General features: G+C 44.9%; 1 protein-coding gene across 1 annotated transcript; it reads right to left on the minus strand.

Moving 5' to 3' along the window:
• Positions 1–3538: 3538 nt before the first annotated feature.
• Positions 3539–14400, minus strand: E2F5 (E2F transcription factor 5). Its single transcript, XM_075272113.1, has 9 exons — positions 14170–14400; positions 10594–10703; positions 9913–10096; positions 8968–9010; positions 7942–8006; positions 6344–6578; positions 5721–5900; positions 5536–5580; positions 3539–4055 (listed from the first exon to the last, which is right to left on the minus strand). Exons 1-9 carry the CDS (start codon positions 14281–14283, stop codon positions 3946–3948), a joined length of 1086 nt encoding a protein of 361 aa, XP_075128214.1. The 5' UTR covers positions 14284–14400; the 3' UTR covers positions 3539–3945.
• Between the last annotated feature and the right edge of the window lie 7492 nt (positions 14401–21892).

The raw sequence follows: 21892 nt of genomic DNA on the forward strand, positions 1-21892 counted from the left end.
TAGCAGGTACTGAAAAAAAACAAAAAAAAACACACTATATGAAGCTTTAGGGTAACTTCACACAAGGTTTTTTAGACCGGAGGCCGGTTCCGGTACAGTAGACAGGAAGCCGCGACTGAATGCCGGCTCACTGCCCTAATATGATGCAGTCAGTTCCGAACAGAATCATAAATCAATGGCATAAATTCAGGTCATAGGAGACAAGGTTGGATGTGAAAATGCAACAGTCTGAAGGAGCAGATTTCTCAGCCATGTGAATACATCTCTATCATACAAGCTGGCGTACACATTCTAAAACAAGCTTGGGTCTGCTCTTAATTCATGAATTGCTGTTTACAAGGGAAGATTGGCATCAGGAAAGATTTTGTTGCACAATCTATATTGTACAGTAAGTTAGGACATACTGTGCTTTTCTATTGCATGGTTTTACTTTTTTTAAATTACCATTGAAGGCATGAAAAAAGAACCACATGGAATCAAGTTTTGGAGAGAGGAAAAAGAAAAAAAAAAAAGGGGGGGGGGGGGTGTTTGAAACTAGCCAGAATATTTTCAATTCTTCACAATAAACCCCTTTTGCTTTAATGACACTGCTCCCAGTCAGTATCATGAAGTAGTCACCTGGAATGGTTTTCTAGTCTTATAAGAGTTCTGAAGCACTGAGCACTTGACGGCTTTTATTTCATTCAATCAGCGTTCTAACTCATCCCAAGCCATCTCTATTCGGTTTGGCGAAGGTCATTGTGGTCACATATCATCTAATGTCACAACACTTCGCCACTGAGCGCGATTGCCATACGAGATGTCGTTGGACTACAAAAAAAAATATTACATTTTGATTGGTCTAACATTCATGCCTTGTTTTTGTTGGCTGCTTTTTCCCCTCTTGTTCCTCAGTGGTGCCTTCTGTGCAGCGATCAGTGGATGTTGCGGAGTGTCTGGTACTTGATCTCTGCGCGGTAATCTGAGGTGCTGGTACCTCTAGAAGTTATACTCTGCAGCAGAAGTAACTCTTTGGGTGCATTCACACGGAGAAAAATGGCAGTGAATTTGGTGTGGAATTTCAGTGCTGAAAAAAAAAAAAGCCTCCCATTGACTTGAGTAGATTTCTTTTCTGCTAAGGCCCCCACAGGACCCCAACCTTTAGGCCCCATTCCCACGAAGTAACGTGCCGCTCATTTTGACACGTAAACACATGTCAGAGTGAGGCACTTCAAAACAGATCGCACTAACTTCAATGGGTGCCGACTTACGCGCGCTACACATTGAAATCAATGGGAGGCTTTTTAACCCATTGGTTTCAATGTGTAGCGCGTGTAAGCCGGCACCCATTGAAGTCAATGCGGTCTGTTTTGAAGCACCTCACTCGGACACGTGTTTATGTGTCAAAATGAGCGGCGCGTTACTCCGTGGGAACGGGGCCTTAAAGTTTTCCAGATTGACCTACATTCAAGTCTTATATTGATGGACTATCCCTCTGTATTTAGTGAGTGATTCTAGCCATAACCTGGGTTAGAACAGTAGCTGTATAGAGCTAAACTATACTGAAGTGTGCGCCAATCCTGGCTCTGCACAATAGAAGTGAAAGCACAAAATTCCACAAACTCTTGGCAAAGGCAATACCTATTAACTGTGAAAACCATTCCAGGTGGCTACCTCATGAAGCTGTCCAAGAGAACAAAGCAAAGAGGAGACTCCTGTGAAGAATCTAAAATATAAAACATTCTGGTTTCTTCATTGTTTTCAAATCTTCAATATGAATACACAATATTGAAAATAGAAACCATTTACTCAATGTATCAATTTTTCAGTAGTACTGTATACCTAAAAGGTTACAACAGCAGAATAGAAACATTAAAGCGGTGCTACTATTTATCCAGTCACAAGATAAGCAGGGTTACTACTTTGTTGTACCATTGGATAAATCACTCACATAACCATTATTACAGTTCTGCCATAACACAGGTATATTATAGGCCTTGGCTGCACTGTGACTATAGTACTACTAACTCAACACAAAAAAACAGAATTGTGGCATTTTATTATGGCATTCGCTCTGCATTAAAAGTGACATTAACTTTACTCTCTGGGTCAGTACATGCAAGGTAATCCAATTTTATATGGGTTTTAATATCTTCCCTTTTTTAATATTTCCATGTACATAGCTATCTAAGGTGTCTTTTGCAGGCAGTATGTATTTATATTAACACTTTTTAAAATCACTTTTTATTCGTTTTTGGGAAATGGAGAGAGTTGACTGAGCCATTTAAGTTTTCTGTGAAGTATCCACCATATGGGACACAAAAATAGAAAAATTCAAATCACCCCCTTTACCTAGATCACATATAGAAGTAAACAAATTGGGTATTCCCACATCTGAAAAATGGCCACAGTATTAAAATATAAAAATATCTATTTGATTCACTGAACGCTGCCTTGGAATATCAAATCAGAAAAGCCAAATCTGTGTTTGTGGGAAGGGGGGGTAAATTCAAAATTAAAAAAAATTGACTTTTCCCCCTGCCAAATTGTGAAATTTTTTTTTCCATCCTACATTGTACAGAATTAGTAAATAGGTTCATTGGGAAGTACAATTTGTCCTGCAATGAGCCATCATACAACTTTGTAAGGGGGGGGGGGGGAATGGCTTTTGGAAGGAAGTAAAAGACAAGCAAAACTGCAAAATGTCATTGTCATGAATGAGTTACTAATTTAGGCATCCCCAGTACTACCTTACTGTGGGCTACAACCCATTCCCTATGCAATTACTGACTCCTGCCGCAAGTGTCAGAAGGCCTCAGGCCACCATGATCACACTGGAGAGCCGCCCAGTTACTGATCATAAAACAAGCTGAGGTAACCACTCAGATGCTGTGGTCACATTTGTGGTCACCATACTGCTCTATGATTGGCTTGTTATGAGGTGACATGACTGTGATGTCATCAAAGGTCCTGTAGCCATTACGGATTCGTCCATTTTCGACAGCGGGAAGATACTGAAGCGCATGTTTAGCGCAAAACCCTCTCTTACACCTCAAACCACATTGAGCAAATTTGAGCAGAGCGGGTCTTGACTTATTATAAGTCATGCCAGTTTTCTCTGGAGAAAATAGGAGTCTACATGGCGTAGATTTCCATTCTCACCCCAGAGCGTCTAACAGATTTATGAAGAGGCCGCAGCCTCTTCATAGCCCTTTGTCCCTGCGCCAGTCACCTCATCTGAGGGTAACACAGAGGTAATGATAGTACTTTGGTTTGATTCTGATGTGGGAAGCAGAATTGGACCAAAATACGCCTGCCACAACAGTCGCAGCTTCCCTCTCCGGAGAAGGCTCAAATGAATGGGCCTAGTCCAGAGGGTGCTGCCATGAGGCGGACTCAGTCGCGGAATCCGCCTGGAGAAAGGGCAGCTCTTTTTTCCGTGAGCCAGAACATACCGCTCACAGAAAAAAGTAAGCTAGCAGTCTACATAGACCTCTATTGTGAGGAGGCGGATTATGACATGGATTCAGCACCATAATCCGCCCCCTCTTTCCCAGTGTGAACGAGCCCTAATAAGGGCAGTCATAAGACATCCAAGTGTCACTATTGCAAGTATTCTATTTTCAAGAGCAAGCAATCCCCTTGAGAAAAGGCTTTTGCCTGAGCATACTGCCCAACAAACTATATGGGAAAGAGAAGTCATTTCCGGTCTGGTTCTGCTAAGAAATTCCTGCGATCCACCAGCAGTATTATGGAGTTTTACTTGGTTAGCCTTTGTTAGTTGCTGCATAAAATAAGAATTTTGATCTACAAATATGAGTCCGGTCAGCGTAAGACAATACAATTAAAACAAAGAAAATCTACATCTGTACATTAAAAAAAATTATATAAATCCAAGTATAAAAAAAGTGACGCTACTGTAAGGCAGATGGAGGTAGACAGAAGTCCAGGAAGAAGGGAATAAACCTAGTAGTTTAGTATCTGCACATCAAACAGATCGCACACTCCTTCACTGTCGTCTAAGTTGAAATTGTAGTCATCCCCGGGCATTGGAGAAAGTCGTAGGAGTGGGAACACTGACAGGAGAAGGGGAAAAAAAATATATATAGTCAGAGAAACGCTGTACAGGCCAAGTAGACTTATTTTGAGGTGGGGTTCATCATCCCTGAAAACTATGCCAGCTACAAGCTAGTGTATATTTCTGTATAGATGCAAGACAAAGCCAGAAGTGGAGCCAGCAGGAAGGAGAAATTCACATTACTCCAAGGCCACATAATTAGAGATGAGCGAACACTGTTTGGATCAGCCGATCCGAACAGCACGCACCCATAGAAATGAATGGAAGCACCTGTGACGCCGGACGCCGGCAAAGGCAGCGTCACAGGTGCTTCCATTCATTTCTATGGGAGTGTGCTGTTCGGATCGGCTGATCCGAACAGTGTTCGCTCATCTCTACACATAATCTGAGTATCAAAGGATCCCAGCAGGATTCAGAAAGACACAAGTGATATGGTGGGGATTACACAGGTGCAACATACTCAACATCCGCTCGCCCCCCTACAACTGATGGGGCAATGCCCAGTATTCAAAATGCACACAGACAAGGCTTACATGATGATGTGAGGTGCACAATGCTGGCTTACAGCCTATTGGTGACAACCATACGGATAGATCATTTTCTAATGTGATGTGATTTATAATGTGAATTGTTCGATTTTCGCATAAAGACATGTGAGCTTGCAGATTTTGGCCAAAATATCTGCTAGTATCTTATAGTTATGAACTAATTTTTGGAAGTATGCAGCCAGTACTTGTTATATTGGTTGAGAAAATGAGATGCTGATTTTTGGGGGGTGCATGTGCACAGATTCTGGTCAGCCTGCCTGATCTAAAAAGTTATGGGCATCAGTGTCGCACGCACCTTACATTATCATGTGCCTGGCACCTTATACAAGTCTAATCTACACTTTGAATAACAGACATCGACCTTCCTCCCGATAGTCTGTAGATGTGGGAGTGAAGGTTTTAACAGCATTTTGCAAATGTGCAGCCTCTGCCATTTACCGCTTAGGCCTGTCTGCATCCTGCAATGAACCCCCACTTCATCTTACATCAGGTAAATGGAGCATTTTAGTGACTTTTGTTTATTTTTTTCACTGCAAAGTTCACAGCAAACTCTCGGGGGCCACTGCCATGCTGAAGCTTACTAGATCCCTACTGGCCTACTTCTGGCTCCTGTCTCCAGGAAATTCCAGGTTAGGCAGTGTGCAGAGACAGGATCAGGAAGTAGGGGCCAGCAGAGACCTAATAAGTAGAGATGAGCGAATACTATTCGAAACTGCCGTTTCAAATAGCATGCTCCCATAGGAATGGCTGCGTCCATTCATTCCTATGGGTGCGTGCGATTCAAAACGGCAGTTTCGAATAGTGTTTGCTCATCTCTACTAATAAGCACCTGATCAGATGTAGCACAGGGATCGGTGAGGTGACACTAATTTTACTATCCCATTAAGCAAAGTTACAGATCAGCTGGCACAGCCAGACAGTAACACATACCTTCAGAAGACATTAGTTCATCTATTAGATCTCCAGTTATCTGACCTAATAAAAAAAAAAAAAAAAAAAAAAAAAAAAATTCAGATCATCAAGTCACCTGACTGCATTTAGACTGAATAATAAAAAAAAAAAAAAAAAAAAAAAATCTGTACTATTATTTGGAGGAGGGACCAGTAACCTCTTACCGTCTGCACTATCCAGTTTTTCAACATCTAATGTATTGGGCTTAAGGATATTACCAACATCCAATGGAAGAAAATCACTGGCGCTGGAAGTAGATGGGGCCAAATCTGTCGTCAGGGGAGGATACAGGAGGGAATCTGGGAGTTCACAGAAACTGCTAACAGCAGAGTTCTCCTGCGCATCTGAAAGACAAACCAGAAAATAAGAGGTTATCACTATGGTGGAGAGATTTAAAAAAAAACAAAAAAAAAAAAACACAACCCTACAAAATGGAAGCAAGCAATTCTAGTGGTGTCTGGTAGCCATATTAACCCACTATGCTAAATGCAGACTCCATGCAAGCCATGTGTACATGCTTCGAGAGCCTGTCAGGGCTATTTAGGACACTAAGCACTTCGTTTACAAAGGACCAGTGGGTAGTTTCGTTTACCCAATACCCTACTCTATGGCAGCTTAGAAAAGAAAAAAAAAAAAAAAAAAAAAAAAAAAAACCTTTCCTAGAGTGTAGTCCAAGAAATCTCACAGTCATCTCTGGAGCTTCCAGAACTTGCAGAGTTTTTCAATGAAGCACGGTGCAGTACATGAACAAGCAAGCTCCAGATTCAGAGAACAACAATATACTCACTTGTGCTAGATTCTTCTGATTCCTTAATCGGTTCTTGCTGAGAACTTTTCAGTGTGGAGGGTTCCTGTGTACTGGACGGTTCAGCCTGAACTTGAGGTTGTGTGATATCATCAGGTGGAGGTACGGGAAAGGCAATTGGCTTTGAGCCACTAGATTCCTTATTGATCAGAAGCACATTGATGGGCCCAGAACTGCTCTTCAAACTAATCTGGTACTTTTTCTGCCCATTTTGACCCTAAAGAAGGAATTTACATGATAAAGGGGGCATTGCAGACTTCTGCCAGTGTGACATAAGAATGTAGGCCTTTACTACCAAGGAATAAACCACTAGGTACACATCCATTCATTTCTATCAGACTGCCAGAAATAGGAAAATGGAGCGCTCTTCTCTTAATGGAAATAAAGAGGCAGTCACTCCCTTCAAATATGGAGTACAGGGCATCCCTGTTCCCTTGATAGGCAGGGGATGCAGGCATTTTTTTCAATTTACTTAAGGGATTCTACTAATAGAACATTTTTTTTTGTGGATAAGACGTTGGAATAGCCTTTAGAAAGTCTATTCGTCTCTTACCTTTTGATGTGGTCTCCGCCGCGCCGTTCTTTAGAAATACCGATTTTTACTGGTATGCAAATGAGTTCTCCCGCAGCGATGGGGGCGGGCCCAGTGCTGCCAGAGAAGAGTCTCCAAGTGCCGCCTCCTTCTGCATCCGCCGCGTCATCTTCAATGTCTTCTGGCGCAGGCTCGTAACTTCTAGCAGAGCAGAGCAGACTGCACAGGCGCACAGGAAAATGGCCGCTAAAAATACTGTGGAAACGGCCATTTTCCCGCCTGCCCAGTCTGCTCTGCTAGAAGTTACGAGCCTGCGCTGGAAGAAGACATTGAAGATGACGCCGCGGACGAAGAAGGAGGCGGCGCTTGGAGACACTTCTCTGGCAACGGTGGGGACGCCCTCATCGCTGCAAGAGAACTCATCTGCATACCGGTAAAAACCGGTATTTGAGGAACGGAGACCACATCTAAAGGTAAGAGACGAATAGCCTTTCTAAAGGCTATACCGACATCTTATCCACAAAAAAAAAAAAAAAAAAAGTTTTAATGGTAGAATCCCTTTAAGAAAACTAGCAGAAATATATTGAGATCTCTGCTACACTGCCGAAATTTACTATTGTGGATACAAATAGATAGTGGTGTATACAAGTGTGATGAATCTAATTTGACCTATAATTTTTTGACTTGCTTGACATGTGGGAGTGGATTGTCCAAAAATAAATAAATAAATAAAAAAATTAAAAAAAATGTATCCACTAGAATCCATTGTGTACAGGCTGCCTTACACCAGGTTCACGCTAGTGTGTATTATCCATTTCTCTGGTTTGTCAGAGGGCTAGAACAAAGCATAGGCGAAAAGGTTACAGCAACGATCACATACGGAGCACGACAAACCCCATTAATTACATGGGATCTGTTGGGTGTCCATTCTTTTTAACAAACCACTGGAAGAAAAAGTCAGACTTGCAGGATTTTTCCGCCTGGCACTTTTGGACACATTGTGAGACTCTGTTGCAGATGTGAACGTGGCCTTACAAGACACACTCACCATTTCTGGAATTGGAACTTCCAACTGTGTGCCAGATGGAGCCTGCACGGCCAGAAGGGTGTCACCTATAAGAGGAGCAAACGCAATTAAATAAAGCAGTTATCGGGTTCTTTCCTTCCCAAGTGTAACAGTGTATACATGTTCCTGCAGACTGCAAATATCCACTGTAAGCAGTCCAGCATATTAGTAGCCCCAGCCCAATGTAATCCAGTATACAGTGTATACAACCCTGTATTTTTGTGTGGTACAGTCCTTGCCTCCAAGTAGAATGCAAACTCTTATGAACAAAGTGTTCTTTTCTGCCCAAGACGTAAAAGAAACATTACATCTAGAAAATCCACTAAAAGGTGGGATCAAAGGAAAGAAAGATTTCCATTCTGTCTTCTATTACAGTCAAAACATATAAAGAAATAGTCTGTGCCTCTGGAGCCCAACCATGGCCTCATCCTGTGTGGCTGTACCAGGATCCTCTGCTATAGCCCTCTCTACAGTCGGGCAAAGTTACTGAGTCCGCCCTATCAATCTACAGCCCAAAGACATGGCAGATCAAAAGGAGCTTAACCCCCTATACGCTGTAGGATAAATGCTTCACAAACCATGCGGACAGAGAGGAGCTATCTCATGTCCATCGTTCATTTCTAGGTTTAGGCTTTCTTTAAATCAAGTCACTGTATACAACATAGGACAGAGTGGCCATCAAGAACTCCAAAATAAATGTATATGGAAACTTTAAAGGGTCACACCAATATGACCACCTCTGGTCACGTGTCACATTATGGCATATAGATTGAGTGAGGCCTATCGTTCTAAACTATACTCATTGAGCAAAATGAGCTATTGTGGGACAAAGGATTGGCTGACCAAGATTTCCCCCTTTAAAAAAAAAATTAATTAAATAAAAAAGGAGCATGGTAGGAGTTGATCATCCCTGGAGTCACCTCCTGGGATCAGGTTAGCCCTCACAGCACAGTCTCTTTAAAAGTTAAAGAAAAGCCTGTATTATTCAGTCATCAAGTATGAACTTACCATTAAAGCAATTGCAAAGGTCATCGTGGGTTACAAAAGAAAACTTAAAAGCCATATTAAGGAGCACAAAGTAAATAACATTATAAATACAATGACCAAAGGAATCACCGTCTCCAAGACTTTGTAAATTCACTCATATCAGCAAAAACCAGAGTTACCCATCTGTAGAACCCACTATCATGTCTGCTTGCCCCTCATTGGTGCAGAGCAGAGTTACTGTACAAAATACCTTTGATCAGGGGTCAGCAACCCCCAGCAGCCGGGCCAGAGTTGGCACTTCAGGCAGGTCTACATTAACAGGGCTTTCTTTGCAGTGTTAGGCTGAGGCTCCACGTTGCAGAAATGCTGCTTTTTTGTGGACGATTTTGCTGCATTATTTATTTATTTATTTTTAAGTCAAAGCCAAGAGTGGTTTTCACAAAAAAAAAAAAAAAGAAAAAAACACCACGGAGGGAGCAGCTCTGAGCTTTGTATGTCTGGCAAGCTATGGAGCTCCTCAGATAAGGAAGGGGGGGAGGTGAGAGCTCTGAGATTATCTCCTACTCTTCCACTTATCAGTCAGTTTTATTGAATTTGGCTGATAAGGGCTGAGATAAGGAGTCAGGTACCTCTGTATGTAATGCAAACTGACTCCAGCTCTGCTACATCAGCTTCACACTGTGGTAATGCATTTACAACCAATCCCTCATTACTGACTGCAAACATATCAGATAGCAGAGCAAGTGAAACCCCGCCCACCAATATGCCGAGAAAGCCAGGAAGTGAAGTGAGCACAGAGCCTGCAGAACAAGAGTTATGGGAATACCCTTTTAAACCCTCATATGGCTCTGAATGGGTGTGTGTGGGGGAGGAGGGATTTATGGAGTTTGGAGAAAAAAAAATTGTTAAAATTGAAAAACGCCTGCAGCAAGAAGGTGTTAATACACTTTACATAAATCTTCATACATGGGCAGTTATTAAAGGATATTTTTGATTTTCAGTGTCATCCATGACATTATTGATGCTCTGCTGCAGCCACAATTTCTGTTGATCTAGCTCCTTCTCCTTCAGGTCCAGATCTCCAATTTCTGCTTTAAGACTCTTCAGCCTATCCAAGATTTCTTTTGTGTTACACCCAGCACCAACACCCCTTATAAAGAAAGAAAATAACCTCAGATCAAAGCAGTGATGCACACAGAAAACACATATAAAGAAAAGGAGAGTTACAATAACAAAAATAGCAGTGGTGCTCATGTGTTGCCAATTTTCCATTCACTTCTATGGGACTGCTAGAAATCACAATTATCCTGTACATAGGCGGATTAGTCTTGATGGGGGTTTTGGCCTTGTTGGGCACAGAAATGTTGCCATATGAGATGCCAAAACTTCTGATGGGAGAATAGAATAAAATGCAAGAGAACAGTGGAATAAGAGGCAGAATACAGGTAGGGACATTTATTTTTCCAATGTAACCAAGTACGATAGCAACGGGTGTCTAACAAAATCCAATCCAAAGCCGGTCCCGCCTTCAAAGTTTGGGAACTACTGTACTAAGAGATGACTGACAGGGGCCACAGTACTCAATGCTGCACATTACTGACAGCTGAAGGAGCCGAATATTAACATGGAATCTTATTACAGACTTACTTCCACTGGATGCTGTTCTTTGACTTCTTCTCTATCAAACCAATCCCCTCCAAGACATTAGTGATATCATATATTCTGCGTTTTTGTCTCACGGCCAGTGTATCCGCAGCCTGAAAAAGAAAAATATTTACTTAATTAATAACAGTAGGAGATCTGCAATGGTACACACAGGGGCACAATCCTTACAAAGCAGAACAGACGACCGGTCAGCTCTGGTAAGGAGATGGCGAAACCCCTGGGACAACAGCGCATATTGCAAGTGTGTTAGCAGTGACCCATTATACTCCATGGCCCCATACACACGACTGTTTCATCAAGGAGCCACATATGGGGGAGAACTCAGGACCGGTCCTATTCTTGTCCATTTTGCAGGCCAAGGCAGTGAAGGCACACAGATGTCATCCATGACCTGGCTACATGTATACAACAGTATGCACATAGCCTTAGTGAAAATCATGCTCCAGAAATTTCCTCCTTCGACCCAAGCAGCAGGTAAATCAATAGCGCCGGGTCATGTTCACATCTAAAGCCTGGCTTGTTCAGTTTACAGAACCATTATTGGCATTTTTCCTGGTGCTGCAATTCAGTGACTTGCTAAATCGCCTATAGAACATATGGAAAAGACGTCACTAGATGGAAGTCTGTCTGGATGTGGTAATAGATTAACCAGCTCTGCACAGCGAGAATATGGATCCTCCTGCTGTGTGGGCCAGATGTGCCCGAGCATGACAGATGACAAACCGGCAGTGAAACTAGCAATGCATTCACACAACATAATGGCAATCCACCTGATGAAGGTCCTAGAGAGACTGGTCCTGACACACCTACGCCCCCTAGTGAGCTCCGCTCTGGACCCCCTCCAGTTTGCCTACCGGCCAGGCATTGGGGTAGATGACGCCATCATCCACCTTCTTCATAGAGCTCTCTCTCACCTGGAGAAACCCGGGAACACTGTGAGAATAATGTTCTTTGACTTCTCCAGTGTGTTCAACACCATTCAGCCGGGGCTACTGAGGGAGAAGCTGAACCTTGGTGGTGTGGACCATCAGCTCTCCAACTGGATCCTAGACTACCTGACAACCCGCCCTCAGTATGTCAGAGCCCAGGACTGTGTGTCTGACACTGTGATCTGTAGTACGGGGGCACCACAAGGTACAGTTCTTGCCCCATTTCTCTTCACACTGTACACTGCTGACTTTAGGCACAACTCATCCAGCTGTTACTTACAGAAGTACTCCGATGACTCTGCTATAGTCGGCCTTATCACTGATGGCGACGATAGGGAATACAGAGACTTAAACCGGGATTTTATTGAATGGTGCCAGCAGAACCAGCTCAGGATTAATGCTGGGAAGACCACGGAGATGGTGGTGGACTTTAGTAAACGGAGAAGTGCCCCGACCCTGGTGGAGATCCAAGGGACAGAAGGATACCGTCCGTGGTGAGCTCCATGCGGGAGAACAAATCCCACCCCATGTATGGGACCTTGATGGGACTTGGCAGCACTGTAAGTGACCGTCTGCTCCACCCCAAGTGTGAGAAGGAGCTATCGCAGGTCCTTCCTTCCAACCACGACCAGGCTGTATAATCTACATCAGACCAAGCGAAGATCACTCAGAGAACTAATGGTTATGATTCTAAAGTCTTCCTTCTTTCTTCTTCTGTTCCTTAGCTGCTATGGACTCCTAGTATATCTTCTCTTCTCAGCATATGTGTGTCTACATCTGTAATATATTACTGTGTATTATCCTGTATCTGTATTATCATGCTGCTGTAACATACTGAAATTTCCCCAATGTGGGACTATTAAAGGATTATCTTATCCTATATTACCGTATCTACTGCAGATAACCAACGCCAAATAGAGCACCTACTGATCAGTCATATTAACCCCCAATGTCGTGCACTATATGGGGTCTACATTGGCCAATCACAGGCATTTTACTAGTGAAGGACGAATGAACCTCAGCTATGACTGCCCCAGTCTCTCAGAGATAGTATGAATAGTAGTCAGAGTGGCCTTTACCTCCCCTGAAGGGTTAAATATTCCTCTGCTTCTTCTTCACAAGCAGTTACAACTATCAGTAATGGCTCGGTACGCCCTAATAAGCTGGCCCCAACCTTCTGTCCCACAGTCACATATATGCCCACTTACACGCCACCAAAGCTTAGTCAACTGATGCGCCCTCGTGGCAGGATCCTGCTAAAGCCACCTGGCACACATTAAACTGATGCCCATGACAGATGGCAGTGCCCTCAGTTACCACCAGACACAGAAACAAGACTTTTGGCCTCTATCAGTTTAAAGAGACAGATATACAAATCCATAAGTGCAGGGGGAAGTAGCAATTTAAGGGGTCCTATCATTGGATACCTTTTTTTCTAACTAACACATAGGAACAGCCTTAAGAAAGGTTATTCTTCTCCTACCTCTAGAAGTCTTCTCCGCATCGCCGTTCAGTAGAAATCAGAGTTTCCTACGGTATGCAAATGAGTTTTCTCGCACCACTGGGGGCGTCCCCAATGCTGCAAGAGAACTCTCCAGCGACGCCTTTTCTGTGACTGTGGAACAGCCTCTCCCTGTGTCCTCTTCCGTCCTGGGTTTCAATCTTCTAGGCCTCAGGCAGAGCTGTCTCCACATCCCCCAGCCACAAGAAAATGGCCGCTTACACATTAAGCTGGTGTAAGCGGCCATTTTTTCATGGCCCAGGCATGCGCAGTTGGCTCTGCTTGAGCCCTAGAAGATTGAAACCCAGGACGGAAGAAGACACAGGGAGAGGCCGTTCCAGACGAAGATGGAGGCATCGCTGGAGATTTCTCTCGCAGCATTGGGGACGCTCCCAGCGGTGCGAGAGAATGCATACCAAAGAAAACCCAGATTTCTACTGAATGGCGGCGCCGAGAAGACATCTAAGGGTAGGAGAAGAATAGCCTTTCTTAAGGCTATTCCTACATGTTAGGGAGAAAAAAAAAGGTATCCAGTCATAGGATCCCTTTAAAGCAGAGACTGATGCAGGAGGAGCACATAGAGCACCACCAGTATAACGCCGGTATATAAGAGCATAATGTGGGCATCTCCTGTTCTTAGCGGTGGCCACCAGTGGACCAATACTTGCCAATTCTTAAAGTAAAGTTGAAAATTATACCGGCACCATTACAGTATATTCTACCAGGTGTGGCCCACCCGAACAGCCCACCCCACCAACCATACCGCGTGGCCCACCCCACCAACCATACCGCGTGGCCCACCCCACCAACCATACCGCGTGGCCCACCCCACCAACCATACCGCGTGGCCCACCCCACCAACCATACCGCGTGGCCCACCCCACCAACCATACCGCGTGGCCCACCTGCACAGCCCACTCCACCAACCATCACTCACCCGCACCCATGCCATCTATACTCTATCAAGCAGGGTGTATCCGTTCTGTATATTGTGCACCACGGGCAGCCATCTTCCATACACACATTACATACAGCAGTGTTGCTATTCTCCATATAACCAACCAGGTGGGTGACAACATTAGGCGCCATTGCCCCCTCCCCATGATCCCGCAGGCTCCAGTCACTCACCACTTTCAGGTCCAGCACTCCATCTTTCGCTTCCTGCAGGAGTGACACGAATTTAGTAGTGAGAAGCCCCAAACTCTTCTCATGCCTGCTGGACGCCCCCGCCGCCTCCGCCATATCTACGGCCCGTGATACCGGGGGCAGGTCTCTGCAGCCCGCCCCCCTCAACCGGGCAACACCGGGAAGTCTCCACGCGACACGCGGAGCACCACGAGAGACGCGAACACACGGGAAGTGACGTCCGGCCGCAGCGTTGCCCAGGAGACAGAAACTTAGAGGAAAAGATGGTTCCACACGATGACAAATGTAAGAGATCCTGCCCCCTCTTATGTCAAGGCTTGTGCGGCCATATTGGATGAGGGCAAAAATCAAGGGACGCATCGGCAAATAGACCATAAAAGTCATTTATATCCTCCACATGGCGGTAGTAATAGTCTCACCCACACCGGGCGCTCCGTGTAAAAAAAAATCCTGCCAGTACTGTATTTTTAGCTTCAGATGTATACGGCTTCCCAATTCAAATATGGAGTCCAGTCTATCCCGAGCTTGCGCTCTATGGTATGGCGTCATACAGATGCGACCAATCAGCGTCTAAAGCCAATTAGGAAGCTATCAGCTATTGGTTGAAGAAGAGAACAACACAGAAGCACGTGCTCTGCGGGATGTGGAGCGGCCACACTGCTATAACTGTGCATAGTACATAGACAGCACATAGCATAGACTGCACATATCAGAGACTGCACATATCATACACCACACATATCATAGACAGCACATATCAGAGACAGCACATAGCATAGACTGCACATATCATACACCACACATATCATAGACAGCACATATCATAGACAGCACATATCAGAGACAGCACATATCAGAGACAGCACATAGCATAGACTGCACATATCATAGACTGCACATAGCATAGCACATAGCATAGACAGCATATATCATAGACAGCACATATAGACAGCACATATACACTCACCGGCCACTTTATTAGGTACACCTGTCCAACTGCTCGTTAACACTTAATTTCTAATCAGCCAATCACATGGCGGCAACTCAGTGCATTTAGGCATGTAGACATGGTCAAGACAATCTCCTGCAGTTCAAACCGAGCATCAGTATGGGGAAGAAAGGTGATTTGAGTGCCTTTGAACGTGGCATGGTTGTTGGTGCCAGAAGGGCTGGTCTGAGTATTTCAGAAACTGCTGATCTACTGGGATTTTCACGCACAACCATCTCTAGGGTTTACAGAGAATGGTCCGAAAAAGAAAAAACATCCAGTGAGCGGCAGATCTGTGGGCGGAAATGCGTTGTTGATGCCAGAGGTCAGAGGAGAATGGCCAGACTGGTTCGAGTTGATAGAAAGGCAACAGTGACTCAAATAGCCACCCGTTACAACCAAGGTAGCCAGAAGAGCATCTCTGAACGCACAGTACGTCGAACTTTGAGGCAGATGGGCTACAGCAGCAGAAGACCACACCGGGTGCCACTCCTTTCAGCTAAGAACAGGAAACTGAGGCTACAATTTGCACAAGCTCATCGAAATTGGACAATTGAAGATTGGAAAAACGTTGCCTGGTCTGATGAGTCTCGATTTCTGCTGCGACATTCGGATGGTAGGGTCAGAATTTGGCGTCAACAACATGAAAGCATGGATCCATCCTGCCTTGTATCAACGGTTCAGGCTGGTGGTGGTGGTGTCATGGTGTGGGGAATATTTTCTTGGCACTCTTTGGGCCCCTTGGTACCAATTGAGCATCGTTGCAACGCCAAAGCCTATGTCAGAATCTGTGTGTTAGAACCTGTGTTTCATCATCATGTGAAGATGCTGTTCCAAGGATCTCCACTGGTGGCCGCTATTCAAATGTCATTACTACTCCCACCACTGGAGGCTGCTGTTCCCTGACTCTTGCCCACAGTTAATATGGCGAGTATTGCTTCATGACCATGGCCATCTTGTTTCCTGTTGGCGGCCATCTTGTTTCCTGTTTGGCCCTATATATAGCCAGAGCATATTATAAACAATGCTTGAGTATTGTGTTTGTTCCCAGTCCTCTAGCTCTGAGGTATTCTTGCTCAGTATACCTTGGCTTCTCCTGCTTACCCGCTCCGTGTACTGACTCCTGGCTTCTCCTGCTTACCCGCTCCGTGTATCGACTCCTGGCTTCATCTGACTACCCGCCCCGTGTACCGACTCCTGGCTTCACCCGACTACCCGCTCTGTGTACCGACTCCTGGCTTCATCTGACTACCCGCTCCGTGTACCGACTCCTGGCTTCACCCGACTACCCGCTCTGTGCACCAACCTCTGGCTATCCATCGACCAAGTCTCCTACTCCGCTGTGTCTGCCGTCCTTCCTGGCTATTGGATTCCAGCTGTATCACCAGTATCGTAACAGGATACTCAAGCCTTAATAATGGAATCCGCCGGGATTAAGAGTCTGGAGGACCGTGTGAACCAGATGCACGGTACACTGTCCAAGCTTCATAGTGAGGTGCGTGACTTCAAGACTAAACATACGGCCTTGGAAAATCAGACTACACACCACATTCAAGTTTATGGACAAGCCATCCAAAACTTGCAGGAATTGGTACGTGATCTAACTGACCGCGTGGTCAAACTGGAGCCCCAAGAGCGTGGTGGAACAGCATCTGCCCTTCCCACTCTGCCACTTCCACCCTTTAGGTTTGGTGGGGACCGAGATAAATTTCGAGGATTCCTCAATCAGTGCCAACTCTTTTTTGAAGCTCATCCCATGCATTACCCCACAGACCGATCCAAGGTTTTGTGCGTCATCATGCTCCTGACACATAAGGCATTAGCCTGGGCTAGCCCTTTCATCGAGACAAACGATGTTCGGCTGAATAATTTAAAAGACTTCCTGGCAGCTATGAGTGAAGTGTTTGACGACCCCAACCGAGTGGCTACAGCAGAGGCGACTTTACTAGCACTACGCCAGGGCAAACGCTCAGTAGCTGAATATGCCTTGGAATTCAGGAGGTGGGTAATTGACACTAAATGGAATGATGCTGCTAAGCTTACAATCTTCAGAAATGGACTTTCTGGGACAATAAAGGATGAGTTGGCACGTGCTGAAGCCCCCACTGAGGTGGATAAATTCGTACAACACTGTATCCGGATTGACACTAGATTGGCTGAACGTAAACAGGAGAGATGGGGCTCCTTGTGGTTCCGTAATAATAACAGCTATACTTCTGTTTCAGCTCCAGCTACCAGAGACTCCCAGGAGAAAGGGTACCAGGAATCCGGAGTAGAGCTGATGCAAGTAGACAGCATGCAGAGACGTGAAAATGCTGAAAGAAGAGAACGTAGGCTTCGAGAGAATCAATGTTTCTATTGTGGAAAGAATGATCACTTCCTCATTAATTGTCCCCACCGGGGGCGCAAGACTGTTGCCGCTATGGTCGAACCAGAATTTTCAGATGAGGAATCTGTGTGCTCTGAACATGTTTCACCTGTGGTTGCAGTTACCCGCTCCATCGCACCTGGTATAGGAAAGGAGAACAAGGACTCCCACTGTGTTATGTCTGTAAAATTCCTAGCCAACTCCCAGTGGATATCCACACAAGCTATGGTCGATTCTGGAGCTAACGGTAACTTTATGGACATTGACTTTGCCAGAAGACATGGGGTGAAACTGCAAAAAAGGCGGTCTCCTATCGTTATGGAAACTGTGGATGGGTCTCCACTGAACTCAGGACCAGTTGATCATGAGACCGAACCCCTGGAGATGGTCATGGAGCTTAATCACCATGAGGTCCTATCTTTCCTTCTAATTTCATCCCCACACTTCCCTATTATTTTGGGATTGCCATGGCTGCGTACACAGAACCCTATAATTGATTGGGAGACTAAGAAAATATCCTTCCCATCTGAGTCTTTACAACAGGAGTGTTTTTCGGAACAACCCCAGAGCAAGCCAGAGGAGAATCCTCAATCAACTACAGGATTGCCATCCATATATGCAGAATTCGCTGATGTCTGCGATAAGAAGAATGCTGACAAACTCCCGCCACACCGCGATTATGACTGTCCGGTGGAGTTGTTACCAGGTGCGGCTATACCTTTTGGAACCATCTATCCTTTAGCCAAACCAGAACTGAAGTCTCTCAAGGAATACATTGATGAGAATTTGGCAAAGGGATTTATTCGTCCATCTTCATCACCAGCAGGTGCACCCATATTTTTTGTTAAAAAGAAGGATGGTTCCCTTAGACCATGCATCGACTACAGGGAGCTGAATAAAATTACCATTAAGAACCGTTATCCCCTCCCATTGATTCCTGAGTTGCTGGAGAGAGTCCATCAGGCAAAAATATTCACAAAGCTAGACCTCCGAGGAGCCTATAATCTTATTCGTATTAGACCAGGGGATGAATGGAAGACAGCGTTTAGATCACGATATGGGCATTTTGAATACATGGTCATGCCCTTTGGTCTTTGTAATGCACCGGCAACCTTCCAACACTTTGTCAATGACCTTTTCAGAGATTTACTAGACTTATTTGTTGTCATCTACCTTGATGATATTCTAATTTTTTCCAACACGTTAGAAGAACATCAAAATCACGTGAAGACCGTGCTGAAACGTTTGAGGGACAACCAACTCTGCATCAAGCTAGAGAAGTGCGAATTCCATCAAAGGGAAATACAGTTTCTGGGTTATGTAATCTCTCCTTCAGGATTATGCATGGACACTAGTAAAGTTCAAGCAATCATGGACTGGCCCATTCCCAAAAATGTGAAGGAGGTGCAACGGTTTGTGGGATTCGCCAATTTTTATAGACGTTTTATCAAACATTTTTCGGAGATAATTGCACCAATTACCCGATTAACAAAGAAGGGAGCAGCCTTCGTCTGGTCCACACAGGCACAAGAAGCTTTCTCTCAGCTAAAGACAAAATTTACAACAGCTCCCATACTGATACATCCTGATCCGGAACGTGCATTCATTGTCGAAGTGGATGCCTCGGATTGTGCAATTGGAGCCATTTTGTCACAAAGAGTTGGGGAAAAAGACATGCTACACCCTTGTGCCTACTTCTCAAGACGCCTGACCTCATCAGAAAAGAATTATGATGTAGGAAACAAGGAGCTCCTAGCGATCGTAGCCGCTTTCAAAGAATGGAGACATCATTTACAGGGCGCAACACAGCAAATAGTGGTCTTAACTGACCATCGCAATTTAGAATTTGTCAGATCTGCCAAATGTCTGTGTCCTCGTCAAGCCCGATGGAGCTTGTTCCTGAATCAGTTTAATTTCTTAATTTCCTACAGGCCTGGTTCTCGGAATGGTAAGGCCGACGCCTTATCTAGAATGTTTTCCACTGAATCCTCTCCTGCAGAGCCACCAAAGACTATCCTCCCTGAATCAAGATTCTTTGGGGTGATCCATAACACAGACCTGCTGGGGAAGATAAGAGAAGCCTATACAAGTGACCCAGTCTTGGCACATCCCCCCAATGATTTATCATTAGTCTTCAAGAACAAGGTGTGGATCCATGAGGACCGTCTCTATGTTCCTGAAGCAGTACGACTAGAAGTCTTAAAACTAATTCACGACTCCAAGATAGGGGGTCATAAGGGAGTGCAGAAGACACAAGAATTCCTATCCCGCTTCTTTTGGTGGCCTGATCATCTCAAGGATGTGAAGAAATATGTGACATCTTGCAGTACCTGTGCAATGAATAAGATTCCACGCTTTTCACCTATGGGGTTGTTGCAGCCCTTACCAATTCCATCTCGCCCCTGGGGATCAATTTCTATGGACTTTATCGTTGATCTGCCAGTTTCGAAGGGGAAGAATACCATTCTGGTGGTGGTGGATCGTCTCACTAAGGCTGCACATTTTGTCCCTTGTTCTGGATTACCTTCAGCTGAGGAGACAGCTGATCTTGTGATTCACAATATTTTTCGGCTTCATGGAGTGCCTGATGAGGTTGTCTCAGATCGTGGAGTACAATTTACCTCAAGATTCTGGCGAAGTTTTTGTACGGCATTAAATATCGATATTAATCTATCATCTGCCTTCCACCCTCAGTCGAATGGACAAACAGAGCGCACCAATCAGACCTTGGAACAATACCTACGATGTTATACATGTCATCTGCAGGACGATTGGTTCGATTTACTTCCTGTGGCAGAATTCTCGTACAACAACTCACAGCATGCATCAACGAAACAAACTCCATTTTTTGCAAATCTAGGTTACCACCCCAATATTCTTCCTAACTTTCCGATAGAAACCTTCATTCCTGCAGTCACCGATAGAATCCAAGCATTACAGCAAAATCTCAAGATGTTAAAAGAGACTCTGAAACTTGCTCAAGAGAAGTATAAGAAGACAGCTGATAGATTACGCAGACCTTCTCCGACCTTCCAGATAGGGGATGAAGTTTGGCTGTCTACTAAAAACTTAAAGCTCAATGTACCATCAGTAAAACTGGGACAGAAGTTTATCGGTCCTTTTAAGATAACAACACAAGTAGGCTCTGTGGCTTTCCGTCTCCAACTCCCCAGGACAATGAAGATACATCCAGTATTTCATGTTTCACTATTGAAACCAGTTGTTCCTAACCCTTTTCCAGGTCGTCTGTTGCCTCCTCCGGGTCCCATTAAAGTTGCTGGAGAAGAACACTACGTGGTTGAGAGAATCCTGGATTCTAGGATCTTCAGAAACCGTCTGCAATATTTAATACAGTGGCAGGGATACGGTCCTTCAGAAAATTCATGGGAGCCCATCAGCAACATCAATGCTCCTCGTTTGATTAGAGAATTCCACCAAAGATATCCAGACAAGCCAGGTCAAACAGCGTCCAGAGGCCGCTGTTAAAGGAGGGAGTAATGTCAGAATCTGTGTGTTAGAACCTGTGTTTCATCATCATGTGAAGATGCTGTTCCAAGGATCTCCACTGGTGGCCGCTATTCAAATGTCATTACTACTCCCACCACTGGAGGCTGCTGTTCCCTGACTCTTGCCCACAGTTAATATGGCGAGTATTGCTTCATGACCATGGCCATCTTGTTTCCTGTTGGCGGCCATCTTGTTTCCTGTTTGGCCCTATATATAGCCAGAGCATATTATAAACAATGCTTGAGTATTGTGTTTGTTCCCAGTCCTCTAGCTCTGAGGTATTCTTGCTCAGTATACCTTGGCTTCTCCTGCTTACCCGCTCCGTGTACTGACTCCTGGCTTCTCCTGCTTACCCGCTCCGTGTATCGACTCCTGGCTTCATCTGACTACCCGCCCCGTGTACCGACTCCTGGCTTCACCCGACTACCCGCTCTGTGTACCGACTCCTGGCTTCATCTGACTACCCGCTCCGTGTAACGACTCCTGGCTTCACCCGACTACCCGCTCTGTGCACCAACCTCTGGCTATCCATCGACCAAGTCTCCTACTCCGCTGTGTCTGCCGTCCTTCCTGGCTATTGGATTCCAGCTGTATCACCAGTATCGTAACAGCCTACCTGAGTATTGTTGCTGACCATGTCCATCCCTTTATGACCACAATGTACCCAACATCTGATGGCTACTTTCAGCAGGATAATGCGCCATGTCATAAAGCTGGAATCATCTCAGACTGGTTTCTTGAACATGACAATGAGTTCACTGTACTCCAATGGCCTCCACAGTCACCAGATCTCAATCCAATAGAGCATCTTTGGGATGTGGTGGAACGGGAGATTCGCATCA

Source organism: Leptodactylus fuscus, chromosome 4, assembly GCF_031893055.1.
Source record: "Leptodactylus fuscus isolate aLepFus1 chromosome 4, aLepFus1.hap2, whole genome shotgun sequence".
Classification (NCBI taxonomy): Eukaryota; Metazoa; Chordata; class Amphibia; order Anura; family Leptodactylidae; genus Leptodactylus; species Leptodactylus fuscus.

Bases quoted from the DNA above. Each gene is read 5' to 3' on its own strand.
- E2F5 (XM_075272113.1), bottom strand. From the start codon at position 14,283: ATGGCGGAGGCGGCGGGGGCGTCCAGCAGGCATGAGAAGAGTTTGGGG. The intron at 10,097-10,593 runs GTAAGTCTGTAA...TTTCTTTATAAG, and splicing joins AAGAACAGCATCCAGTGGAA to GGGTGTTGGTGCTGGGTGTA. The intron at 4,056-5,535 runs GTATGTGTTACT...TTCTCCTGTCAG, and splicing joins TGAACTAATGTCTTCTGAAG to TGTTCCCACTCCTACGACTT.